Source organism: Lepidochelys kempii, chromosome 1 (genome assembly GCF_965140285.1).
Source record: "Lepidochelys kempii isolate rLepKem1 chromosome 1, rLepKem1.hap1, whole genome shotgun sequence".
In the NCBI taxonomy this organism is placed as follows: domain Eukaryota; kingdom Metazoa; phylum Chordata; order Testudines; family Cheloniidae; genus Lepidochelys; species Lepidochelys kempii.
The window spans coordinates 338,137,624-338,151,576 of NC_136380.1; the positions used below are offsets into that span (position 1 = coordinate 338,137,624).

Consider the following 13,953-nt stretch of genomic DNA (forward strand, 5'->3'; position numbering starts at 1 on the left):
CTTAGATATCTATATACTAATGCAAGAAGGATGGGGAATAAACAAGAAGAACTAGAAATGCTAGTGAATAAACACGACTATGACAGTTGCATCACAGAGACTTGGTGGGATAATACACATGACAGGAATATTGGTATAGAAAGGTACAGTTTGCTCAGGAAGGACAGGCAGGGGAGAAGGTGTTGCCTTGTATATCAAAGATGTATGCATTTGAACTGAGGCGGAGATGGAAGTAGGAGACAGACTTGTGGAAAGTTTCTGGGTAAGGATAAAAGGGGTAAAAACCAAGGGTGATGTCATGGTAGAGATCTACTACAGACCGTCTAACCAGGAAGAAGAAGCTGGATGAAGCTTTTTTTAAACAATTAACAAAATCATCCAAAGCACAGGACTTGGTGGTGATGGGGGACTTCAGCTACCCAGACATCTGTTGGGAAAATAACACAGTAAGGCACAGATTATTCAACAAGTTCTTGGAATGCATTGCAGACAATTTTTTATTTCAGAAGGTGGAGAAAGCAGCTATGGGAAAGCCTGTTCCAGATTTGATTTTGACAAATAAAGAGGAACTGGTTGAGAATTTGAAAGTGGAAGGCAGCCTGGATGAAAGTGATCATGAAATGATAGAGTTCATGATTCCAAGGCATGGTAGGAGGGAAAACAGCACAATAAACACAATGGATTTCAAAAAGGCAGACTTGAGCAAACTCAGAGATTTGGTAGGTAAGTTTCCATGGGAAGCAAGTCTAAGGGGAAAAATAGTTTGAGAGAGCTGGCAGTTTTTCAAAGAGATATTATTAAGGGCACATGAGCAAACTATCTTACTGTGTAGGAAAGATAGGAAGTCTGGAGAGAGACCACCCTGGTTTAGCCAGGAGATCTTCAATGATCTGAAACTCAAAAAAGAGTCCTACAAAAAGTGGCAACTAGGTCAAATTACAAAGGATGAATATAAACAAATAACACAAGTATGTAGGGACAAAATTAGACAGGTCAGGGCACAAAACTAGATTAAACTAGCTGTAGACCTAATGGGTAACAAGAAAATATTCTACAAATACATTCGAAACAAGAGGAAGACCAAGGACAGGGTAGGTCCATTACTCAGTGAGGGGGAACGGACAATAACAGAAAATGTAAATAGGGCAGAAGTGTTAAATTACTTTTTTTTGTTTCAGTTTTCACCAAAAAGTATAGGAGTGATTGGCAGTCAAACATAGTGAATGCGAGGGAAAATGAGGTAGGATCTGAGGGCTAAAATAAGGAAAGAACAAGTTAAAAATTACTTAGACAAGTTAGATGTTGTCATTTCACCAGGGCCTGATGAAATACGTCCTAGAATACTCAAGGAGCTGACTGAGGAGATATCTGAGCCATTAGCGATTTATCTTCGAAAACTCATGGAAGACAGGAGAGACTCCAGAGGACTGGAAGAGGGCAAATATAGTGCCAAATCTATAAAAAGGGGAATACGGACAACCGGGGGAATTACAGACCAGTCATCTTAACTTCAGTACCCAGAAAGATAATGGAGCAAATAATTTAAGTAATCAATTTGCAAACATCTAGAAGATAATAAAGTGCTAAGTAACAGTCAACATAGATTTGTGAAGAAAAAACATGTCAAACCAACCTAATAGCTTTCTTAGACAGAGTAACAAGCTTTGTGGATGGGGGAAGCAGTAGAAGTAGATGTTATATCTTGACTTTAGTAAGGCTTTTGATACTGTCTCGCATGACCTTCTCATAAATAAACTAGGGAAATGCAGCCTAGGTGGAGATACTATAAGGTGGGTGCATAAATGGTTGGCAAACCATTTCCAGAACGTAAATCAGCGGTTCACAGTAAAGCTTGAAGGGCATATCGAGTGGGGTCCTACAGGGATCGGTCCTTGGTCCGGTTCTGGTCAATATCTTCATCATTGATTTAAATAATGGCATAGAGACTACACTTATAAAATTTGCAAACAGTAGCAAGCTGGGAGGGGTTGCAAGTGCTTTGGAGGATCTGAACAAACTGGAGAAATGGTCTGAAATAAATAGGATGAACTTCAATAAGAAGAAACGCAAAGTACTCTACTTAAGAGGAACAATCAATTGCACATACAAAATAGGAAATGACCACCTAAGAAGAAGTACTGCAAAAGGGCTCTGGAGGTTATAGAGAATCGCAAGCTAAATATGAGTCAACAGTGTAACACTGTTGCAAAAAAAGCAAATATCATTCTGGGATGTATTAGCAGGAGTGTTGTAAGCAAGACACGAGAAGTCATTCTTCCACTCTACTCTGCGCTGATAAGGCCTCTACTGGAGTATTGTGTCCAGTTCTGGGTGCCACATTTCAGGAAAGACGTGGACATACTGGAGAAAGTCCAGAGGAAAGCAACAAAAGTAATTGAAGGTCTAAAAAGACATGAGCTATGAGGAAAGATTGAAAGAATTGGGTTCGTTTAGTCTGGAGAAGTGAAGACTAAGGAGGGACATAACAGTTTTCAAGTACATAAAAAGTTGTTAAAAGGAGGAGGCAGACAAAGTATCCTCTGTGCTCTCTGAGGATAGGACCAGAATCAATGCGCTTAAATTGCAGCAAGGGTGGTTTAGGTTGGACATTAGGAAAAACTTCCTAACTGTCAGGGTAGCTGGAACGAATTGATAGTTGGAAGCACTGGAACGAATTTCCTTCGGAGGTTGTGGAATCTCCGTCATTGGAGGTTTTTAATAACACATTAGACAAACACCTGTCAGGAATGGTCTAGTTATTACATAGTCCTGCCTTGAGTGCAGGGGACTGGACTAGAGGACCACTTGAGGTCTCTTCCAGTCCTACCCTTCTCTGATTCTGATTGTGACCATGTCTAAGTCCTGACTTATATTTCTGATGGAATCTCTGGTATTGACTCTGAACCTGGTTGTGGTTTTACTAGGTTTCGATTAGAAGGTTGATTTTAGATTGCCTAACTCAGGGGAAAAAATTGGTTATTTCATGATTTGTCCAGTGAGGGGTTTCTTACACACTCTCCTCTGAAGAATCTGGTACTGGCCCCTCTGCAAGAGACAGAATACTGGACTAGATGGACCACTGATCTGATCTGTAATGGCAGTTTCTATATAATGTTCATTGACTCAGTGCCTCCATTCACATCTTATTGATTCTTTTGTCCCAATGCATTGACAATATATTAGCTTTGAAAGGTCCCGTAGAGAATACTGTATTGCTGATAAACATTGGCATACAAGGAAAACTTATTTTTTTACATGGTATCCTTCATACAAGTCCCAAAAAGCTTTACAGGGCAAGTTGGTCATAAACTCGAGAGAACAGTAAGGTTTGAATATGAATTTTAAAATCTGCTGACATGGAGGAAAGGGAGCAGGGGACAGATATTTCCAGTAGGTGGGGCAGCACCATTGAAATAGCAAAACTCGCCCCACTGTAGAAAGCAGCGGTCACAAGCAGTTAAACAAAAATGACCACATTTCAGTTGAAAAGCCTGTGTTATAAACCCCTCAAAAATAGAATTTGTAATGGAAATAGAAATGTGTCTGTGGTGGTACTACTAGGTACTGGTATAATAAGAGGATTGCATTCACTGCATTTAGAGTATCAACCAAATGATAGTGCATGACCTTTGTCATGTTTCATTAGGGGAGTTCTTTCCTAGGGGCTAATGCAGCGAGTTGCCAAGGGTTGACACAGCATGGAACTTTACTCAGCCTGGCTCCAATAGCACTGGTTTCCCCGGAGGAGCTATGCTCTAAGACACTGTGGTTTCATTTATTCCAAGTAACGACTGAGCCAGTATGAAATCTCCACAAGAACAACATCACGTTGTTTGCATTATCATTGAGACATTACTCTACCAAACTCACAGATATTGTTTAGTGATGAGTTTTGTCCTTTTCCATGACATAGATACAGAAATGGAGAAAAAGCTACATTCATTGGAGAAATTAGCTGAGAACTTAAGGGCACACTGTCAACTTGAAAATCATTCTTCTGTCTGAAAACATTTTACCTACCATCATTACAAGTTATATATAAGATTTCTATACCTGAAAATGATTAGAGGAGAAATTCTCTCTTTCTACTTTGTCCACAGTTCGTGTAGCGACAATTTCACTGTTTTCCCTGTGTAGTCATTTCCTCCTGTTGTTTGTGTGTGTGTGTGTGTGTCTTTGTCTTTCACACAACATAGAGAAATCTTGTTTAAAAATAAGCAAACGTGATCGTAAAATCACAAAAATTGGCAGAGGAGTAGAAGCTGAAACTACTATCAACTTTTTTTAAATTTACTAGAATTCAAGTTGATGCCTGTTTCAAAGGACAGTGTAATCTTTCACCTCATAGACTCTCTGATATTGTAATCAGTTGATTATTATTACTTGTATTATTTGTATTATGGTAGTACCTAGGGATCCACAGGCATGGACCACGACCCCATTGTTCTAGGCACTGTACAAACACAGAACAAAAAGACAGTCCCTGATCCAAAAAGCTTTCAATTCATGCAAAGCTGACCACCGCATCTATGTGAGACCCTGCTGACATCTGTGGATTCCAGTTGGGCTACCCCATGCCCACATTGATCAGACTGCAGGATTGGGGCCATAGATTGTAAACAAACAGCTGTATATTGTGAATAGTGCCTTACATTATTAAAACTGAAATAATTTTTAAAATACATTATTTTTGACCCTTTATACTTATTTATTAATATTTTGAAGAGTGTGTGTGTGTGTATTTTATTTATATATATATATATATATAAAATCCTTCATATATCACTTATCCTCTTGGATTGTAAGCACTGTGAGCCAGAGACCATGTCTTCCTGTGTATTGCCCTAACATATTGATGCTCCAGATTTTGAGAGATCTGGCCACTACTGCAATAGTATTGTTAATCATAGTAATACTTTGACTATTTATGTTCTGATTTACTTTTGTCTCAGATGGACAATGAAAACAATTTGTCAGTTTCACCTTTGTTGATACTCAGTTTCATTTCTTGCTTTCAATGTTCAATGTGTTAGGGTTTGCAGACACAGCAGGGGAATGTTTTATCTGTTTGTCATTGGAATTACAATTTTTGAAAATATATCTAGTATTTTAGGCTCTGTAAAAGCTTGTTTTTTTACAAAATCGAAGTTTTGGACCTGATTGACATTGTCCCCTTTAAAGCAGTTTGTTTTTATATATGTTTATAAAAGTTCAGGGTCCTCTTCTATTTTGCCAATATGATAAATGCCCACTGAAGGTTTAGGACTTCTTCATATCTCCTGTTTGCTAGCAGCCTGACAGACAAGATCATGAGACCAGAAGGCCCAGGAGGAGACCTGCAGTTCTCCACTAATGCCAAAATGAATATGGTGAACCGGCAGTTATAAATATCTACCACTCATGAGGCTTAGTTCAAAGTTCACCATTTATTGTACTACAGATTTTCTGTATGTGACATAAATGAGATGTAGACATTCTCTCTCTTTCTCAGGTTTTTTTAGGCAGTTAATCAATATAGTATCTAGGCACAAAATAATATTTTTAAAGATAAACACACAGAACATTGAATTGACCTCTGGCCTTGCTTTCCCAGTTTTGGCCACTTTAACTTCAGTTTTTTGTTGTTGTTGTTTTCATTCTCCTCCTCCTCTTTCCCCCCTCCTTCTCAATTTTGATAAGACACTTTAAAAAAATGGTACCTTTTATTTTAGTCTTCACAGAAAAATATTGCACTGCTAACCACGTGGATAAACTTCCTGGCCCCAGAGACTGGGTGCAGATTCTACAGGATCAAATTAAACTGGCAAGAAGACGGTTAAAAAGAGGCTCAGGTGAGCATGACAATGTCCGAAATAGCAACTTAGCATAAGACTAAAGTCATAGAGCCTGATGTTTTTCAGAGGTCAGCTGAGCACCCACTGCTCCCCTTGACTTTAATTGTCGTTGTGAGGGCTCAGTACCTCTGAAAATGAAGCCTGTACACTTTTGGCATGTTACCGCTAGAATGCAAGATGTGGTGTTTTGAATGGTAATAGTCTTAAAGTATGTCTTCACTCTAGAGTTAAGTCAGACTCTTTCTCAGGAGTTGCCTCTAAGCCCTTCCTGTCCACCATACACACAGCCATCTCACCTGAGTTTAGTGGTGCTTTAAGCTAGCTTCCCAGCTGGGGCTATAGACTACTAGAGGTTAGGGGCTGCTTTCACTCGTGCTGATAACCTGCCCATTTCTCAGTGAGGACACAGGCTAAATTTCTCAAATGCTGAGAGTCCTCCAGTACCTTTCCACAATTCTCCCCCATGCGCCCAAAGGGACAGACAAGTTCTCCCACAATTCACTGAGAGAATCATAGAGCTCAGTTTACTGCAGCCCAAAGAATCATAGGATCAGAGGTGGATTACTGTTTTATGGGGCCCTGGGCCAGGGCAAGTGGGGACCCCTTCCACTTGCAGTCCCCCCTCCCAATGGCACTCCTGCTGGGGAAATGGGTGTGGGGTTTGCCCCACCCAGCACGGGGATTGGGGCACGGGGGCTTGCCCCGCTCCGCCCGCCTGGTGCTCCTGCCGGGGAGCAGGGTCGGAGGGCGCAAGCTTCCCCCACTCCCCGGCAGGAGGTCCGGGTGGGCAGAGCGGGGCAAGCCTCCATGCCACATACCCGCTCGCTGGCAGAAGCGCCTGGCGGAGGGGGTTGTGACACGGGGGTGCCCAATTGGCCTGGGCATGGGCGTCATTGGCTTAGTGGCTAATCCGTCACTGCATAGGATATGTCCCCAGAAGTCTTAGCACCTGACCCCCATTGTGTGAGGCACATCATTTGCATCACACCAATAACCCTTCCTTACAGCCACCTTTCTTAGGACATGGCTACACTGGAAACTTCAAAGTGCTGTCGCGGGAGCACTCCCGCGGCAGCGCTTTGAAGTGCGAGCGCCGGGAGAGAGGTCTCCCAGAGCTCCTGGTAATCCACCTCCACAAGGGGATCAGCTCCGAGCGCTGGGAGCGCGGCTCCCTGCGCTCGGAGCCTGTCTACACTAGCGCTTTAAAGCACTCTGACTTGCTGCGCTCAGGGGGGTGATTTTTCACACCCCTGAGCCAGCAAGTTAGAGCGCTATAAAACGTAAGTGTAGCCAAGCCCTTAGTTTGCTTTCTTTTTTTCTCTCTTCCTGCTCCTCGCTGCAAATAAGTGCGTTGTTTCTGCTGGTTTAAGGAACAAGATGAGACACTGAACCCAAGTGTCCGATATGACAATATAAAGCTCTAGGCTTCTGGGCCAACTGGAGTTATTCTAACCTGTTGAAATTGTGTGTGTTTATGTATTACCCTTTTTTTAAAAAAATTCCATAGTGAATTCTAAAGGTTGAATATTCAGCTGGCCAAAGAGAATGAGATAGATCATGGCAGATGAATGAACTGTTGCCGTTTGCTGGATCCATGCACCAAAGAGCCAACATTTTCAGTCCTGAGCTTTGTCTGTAGCATTCGGTTAGGCAAGTATCTGAGGTAACTGTGCAAAAGCTGAGGCATTCTTTTATCACACAGTTCTGTCAACACCATGGGAAGTACACAGAAAAGTGTAAGGGTGTAAAAGAAAGGAGGAGGTGAAATAGAAACAAAAAGGAGGAAAGAAGTGCAGATCATTTGCTAGCATAAAATAATGCCCCTCTTCAAAAAAGGTGAGTTTACCAAATCCCCTAGACTATCAAGCCGACTCTCTGCCCTTGAACATGAGGTTATGAGGTGAGCTTGCTAGTGAGAATCATCAGATTGCTTGTTGTTGCACAGCAGCATCCTTTCCTACCATTGATGGAGGCTTCAGAAGGCTACCTATTCCTCCTCGACTGGAAGAAATATACTATGGTGCAGTTCTTCAGTGACATGAAGATTCATAGATTCATATGTGCAGTGAAGGAGGCAGGCAGGGAGAGAGACTGGGGGCCCTTGGGGTGTCTGCAGAGATACAGAACTTTGTGAATAACTCCATTGACCTAATTTGATTTAGTTTGTTTTGAATATATTTTCTACATTCTTGTTTGCTTTTTTTCGTGTGCCTCTCCAGGATGTTAGCTAGGGCTGCAGCTCTACCGTGGGAGTTAGCAGTGACTGTACAGGTTTTCTTTTAAAGAGGGGCCACCAGGAACCGCCCCCACCTATGCTCTTTCCCCAGTATTGGGGAGCCTAAGTGGAGAATGCTGCATCTCAGCCTTAGCGGTAATAGGCTTCCTATGAAAAGATGAGTGAAACTGAGGCCAGTATACTAAACTAAGTGGGATACTAACTATGCCTGCCAAGAGATGAGAACCAATCAACCCAGTGTGTGGCTGGACAATGAAAAGAAATACAGTAACCCATTAGTCCCATTTTCCAGTTACTATACGGAAGCTGAATTGTTGTAAAGGCTCTTTATTTTACATTGTTTCTTATATTCTACTGTATTTTTTTTCTACTGGCCCTTCACCTACATCCCAATCTCTCTGGGTCTGGTTGTCCTCTCGCTTAGGCCTTGTCTATACACAGGTTGTACCAGTATAGTTAAAGTGGCACTATCTCCCCAGAGTGGATGCAGTTATATTGGTATAACGATGCTTTATACGAGTTTTTTGCTATTCCCATATGGAAAGTGTGCTGGTAAAACAATTTTTAAAAAAAAAATTACACCCTTAATTGACATACACTGGCACTAAAACTAAAAACTGTCTGTAGATCTCTAAACTTGTAAATCGGGAGTAATTCCACTGAAGTCAATGGAGTAGAAGTAGAGTAAGTGAGAGGAGAGCTAGGCCAGGAGGTGAAATTCTGGCCTTTTCAAGTTAATGACAAAACTTCCATTGACTTCAGTGAGGCCAGGATTTCATCTTCCATATGTGGTTGCTTTTTTTTCTTCCTTGTTTACTTCATCCTCAGTTCTGACATCATCACAGAACTATGTAATAATCTTCCTAGCACAACATGCTAACAAAAGAGTTCTCAGAGCAGAGCTGTAGCACCTTGGGGCTAATTTCTTTCTTGCTTCCAAAATGCTGCTTCATGTTTTAAAACCAGATCCCTTTATTCTCGCTTTAAAACTTTGCATAATGAACGTAGTGCCTGGGAAAAGTGCTGGTCTATTTGGCGGTCCCAGAGACTGACATTCATTATTAGGGAGCACAGATATGCAGCTGGTGTTGGCCGTGCAAGCTTCCCCCACACTCCACCTGCCGTGGAGAGACCAAGGTTAGCAGTCTGTACTCTCCAGGAGTGAGAGTATAGGCTGCTAACCTAGTACCAAAGGCAATGCTTTGTGATGGGGATGCTTTGCCATTAGAACACAAACTGGAGTTTGGTCTGAATTCTCAGGCCCATATCCACAAAGGTATTTAGGTGATTCATTCCCATTGACTTCAGTGTGCCTCAGTTGCACCAGTTTACTTAAATGTGTGATTTTTAAATGTACAGTGTTGTTGTAGCCATGTTGGCCCCAGGATAGTAGAATGACAAAGTGAACAAGGTAACATCTTTTATTGGACCAACTTCAGTTGGTGAAAGAGACACGCTTTCGAGCTCCTCAGAGCTATTCTTCAGTACTGGGAAAGGTAATCAGAGTGTCACAGTTCAATATAAGGTGGAACAGATGTTAAGCATAAGGAGTTTACACAAGTTGCAAGAAACTGTTCAAAATGAAGTTGGCAATTAAGATCTTTGTGGCATAGGACAAAGGAGAGAGAGTGGGTTACAAACTGTTGTCATGAGACAGTGTCTCTATTGAGTCCATGATTTTTGGTGTCTAGCAGAGTTATGAATTTAAACTCCCAGGCTTGTGTTTTGAAGGTGTTATGCAGCTTTCCTTTGAGGACAAGGACTGAGAGATCAGATGTAGAGTGATCATTTTCTACAAAGTGTTCGCCCGGGGGCGGGATAGGGTGTTTTTGTCTTTTATCATTTTTCTCTGTGAGTTCATTCAAGAGTGTAGTGATTGTCTAGATTCACCCACATAGTTGTTGTTCTTGCATTTGATGCACTGGCTGAAGTACACCACCTTGTGATAGTCATGTGTAGGACTATGGATCGTGAAAGGCATGTTGTGGGAAGTATTGATCATCACAGCAGTGGAGATATGGCTGCAGGTTTTGCATCTATTGCTCTGGCAGGCTTGACTTTGAATTGGTGTGTCCTGGTCTTGTGGGTAGCTTACTTCTGATGGTAAGCTTAGTGAGGCTGCGGGTGTTGTTTGAAGGCCAGAAATGGGAGTTCAGGAAACCCTGGTTTCTTGCAACATGTGTTCTTTCACCAACAGAAATTGGTCCAATAAAAGATATTACCTCACCCACCTGATTTTTAAGTTGATTTATGCAACTTCTAGTGCAGACACTCTTAAATCAGTTTAAGCTCTGGTCCACACAGTTTTTGTAGTGCTTTAACTATACTGGTATAGAAACAGATTTAGTTACACTAGTACAACCCTATAGTTATAGCTGTATACATGTGTAGGAATAAACTGTAAGACACCTTTTTTATTGGTATAACTGTGTCCACCGATGTAACTGTTTCCATACAAAATCACACCCCCTACTGAAATAGTTGGATCAGTCCATAAACAGTGTAGTCCAAATCAGAGGGGTTGTCTACATAGAAAAATTTATTCAAATTGAGGTAGTGTGTGTAATTAATTAAAGAACGACTATTCCTGATTAACTCTGTGTGTGGGTGCTCTGATTCTGGAATAACTCCCCATGTATAACTCCCCAGACGTATCCTAAGGGCATGGCTACACTTGCAGATGTAGAGCGCTGGGAGTTAAACTAGCCTTCCGAGACCACAGCAGCAAAAGTGCTGCCTTGTATTTACACTGTCAGCTGGAAGCACACTGGCATGGCCACATCAGCAGCTCTTGCAACGCCACAGAGAGCAGTGCATTGTGGTAGTTATCCCAGCATTCAAATGGCTGCAACGTGCTTTTCAAATGGGGGGGAGGTGGTGGAGTGTGACAGGGAGTGTGTTGTGTGTATGTGGGGGGAGAGAGAGTTGGTTTTTGGGGTGCTGAGAGTGTGTCAGCATGCTGTCTTGTAAGTTCAGAGAGCAGCAGACCCCCGTCCCCCTTGCCTCTCTCTCTCTCTCACACTCACAGCAAGCAGCATTCCACAGTAATGGTTGCTTTGTCCTGGAGCAGATAAGCAGCCGGCTGTCAGAAACAGAGCTTTGAAAGAGGATAGCCTCATTCCTATAGCCGAATTCAAAACAATGACAAGAGTGGCCACTTGACTTAAGGGGATTATGGGATGTTTCCGGAGGCAGATCAGAGTGCAGTAATGCAACACCTCGTTCACACTGACTCCCAGGCCTTTCAGCCAAGGTGCAGCAAACATGCTTCTCATGGAGGTGGATTACCAGGAGCCCTCCAGCTGCAGAGTCCAGGTGCTCTACATGCCTTGCCAGTGTGGACGGGTTGGGAGTTAGGGCACCTGGGGCTGCTTTAATGTGCTCTAACTTGCAAGTGTAGCCAAGCCCTAAGTTCCAAGGTGCCTAAAGATCTTATTTGCAATTGAGTTAAGCTAAACTGGTTTAAGATTTTGTTAAACTGATATAAGAGTGTCCACATTGGTGGGTTGCACCAATTTAACTAATTCAATTTCTAGCTAAGCTGGTGCACAAACTGTGTGTGGACAGGCTTGAGACCACTGTTTTTTTTTCACAAATGCCACCAAAAGCCGTTTGGCCCCTTCTGAGTTGGGCTGAATTTGAACTGCTGACTTGAAAGGGAAAGGCTCTCTATTCCATTACCAATCCTCTGATGCATTCAGTCCACCCTCTGACTGGGTTTTCTATTTAGGCCAAGTAGCTATTTGCATGTCCAAATGATGACAAATTATGTTCATGTGTAATCTTCCATGCTCAATCCTGTGGTTTAATAATTTGATAAGATAATGATGTAAACACCAGTGTATTCCCCTAGCTGTCTGTGGCAGTAATACCTTGAGAACTCCAGCAAATGGATGGGGAGGACCTGCTTTAGTGCTGCTTTCTTTAGTATTTACCCTCTTGAGTATTTTCAAATTAAACGATATTCTGATCACAGGATCATAGATGTTGTCCAGCTTCAACCTTATTTATCAAATTTGGCTCATTTCCTAGAATTAGGTACAGAATAGTCTCTGACTGGGAAGGCTAATCAACAAACTGTTTTTTAAAAACCCCTGTTCTCTCTCTAGAAAAAACTTCTCCTGGATAGGTTTTGAAAGGTTGTTATCCTAATACAAATAGAAATTAATTTAAGGTTAGCATCCGCTATAACATTTTTTCATAACTGGAAGTAGTCTTATTTTGCTTTGGATTTTTCTCAGTCCCATTAGATTATTGCCTTAGATCTGAGACTTGGGGTTTTTCTTTTAATTTGCTAGATCTGAGAATAAAGCTGTCATTGCCATTAAATTTTTATTGGCCTTGTTCAGTCTTTTCAAATTTCACAAGTTGGCTGTCACAAGGGAGGAAAAAAGACTTTGAGGTTAATGTTACAAATAGAAGTTATAATTAAAATAAAATAGCATGATAATATTCTTCACCTTTGACTATTGGTCCCACTTCATACAATTGGCATGGCCAAAAAAAATCCACATGTTTGTATGCATTCTGGGGCACTGGATCATATTGCCAGTTTTATCCCCTCCACAACATCTAGGCTCAGCTCTCTGCAGCTGCTGGAGAAGAAGGGCTATTGGCCAGGGAAAGAGGGACATGAAGTTGAGGGAAAATCAGATGTATACATTTCCCTTTTTAGAACAGGATAAATTACAATGCAAATTGCATTGTGATTTACAGCTGCCCTGACCAGCAGTAGCTCCCATCGTGTAGTCTTGCCATGCTACAAAAGGGGAATATGGCTAGGTGGTTAGTGGACCAGCCAGCGACAACACAGCCAGAGACGCAGCTGTTGGCGCAGAGATTTAAGGAGGGCCATGAATGGGCTAGTCTCAGCAGGAAACAGCCCTGCTGTTCTCATCATCTCTGCATTGAAACCTTCTGGCTATTCCACTCTATCTCCAATAATAAAAAAAATGGGGCATGAGCCACACATCTCTTGTGATAAGTCCTCTCTCCCTTTTCATGCCTTGAAAAGGATCTGAGCCATTATTTAATGGCAGTATGTTGCTAAAAGCCTCCATATAGACAGGAATGCTGGTACAGTATGACTAAATGCTCCTAAAGCACAGCGTGAGTAAGAGCTCTTCATGCAATATGATTTTACTGATTAACTCAAAAACCTTTAAATACTGTACATAATAAAGGAAAATGAAGCGGCGCTATGAAATCTGCTCAAACTTTTCAGGTGTGATTGGTGTGAAGTAGTCACCTGACATGATGGTAGTAGTTGCATCATTGTACTATTGTTTATTTTAAACATTGCCTGATTACAATGGAAAATGCTGGGGGCGAGAGGAGAAATTTTTTTAACAATATTAAATCCATGCTGGACTGTGCTGTCTCTCCCACCCATGTGTTGAGACCTCCACTCCATCATTACCGCATCTTCCTATGTCTTGTGTGGTATTCTTCTCCCCTTCTGTTTGTGTCTTTGCCCCTCCTCTCAGTCCTCTGCTTTCTCTGGTCCTCTCTTCATGATATAATTAATACACAAGGCATCTGTGTCTTGTGAGATAGCAGATTCTTGCTAGTGCTGATTTATGTTTAGCAGCAGACACAAGGGCAGATAGTATGTTGGATGGGAATCACAGGAGTAACATTATGCATTCCCGGCCAGTATTTTATCTAGATTAAGTAAAATAAAGACAGCAGAACTAATAAGGGCAACCTCTGTATTAACCTCTTCATTCCTGCACATACATGCTTCTGTGCAAGCAGCAAAATAGCAGGTGCACATTTACCAGACAGGTACATTCCGCAGCTAGCAAAGTGATTTTGGAAAAAGGTCTGAAGGACATGGCTACAGGAGTGTTTACAGCAGTTACCAAACTATTTCTAAACAAA

General features: G+C 41.8%; 1 protein-coding gene across 12 annotated transcripts in view; it reads left to right on the forward strand.

Annotated features, from left to right (window-relative positions):
• BEND7 (BEN domain containing 7) overlaps window positions 1-13,953 on the forward strand; it is a 100,607-nt gene that overhangs the window by 34,169 nt on the left and 52,485 nt on the right. For 9 of the 12 annotated variants that reach the window (XM_078851173.1, XM_078851174.1, XM_078851178.1 and 6 more), the window contains exon 7: window positions 5,712-5,831. The exons of 1 other annotated variant lie outside the window; for it this stretch is intronic. In XM_078851173.1, the coding sequence (XP_078707299.1) occupies window positions 5,712-5,831 (120 nt within the window). Of the gene's footprint in view, window positions 1-5,711; window positions 5,832-7,341; window positions 8,079-13,953 lie in introns of those variants that run through there. 2 more of the 12 variants (XM_078851180.1, XM_078851182.1) reach the window with 2 other exon arrangements.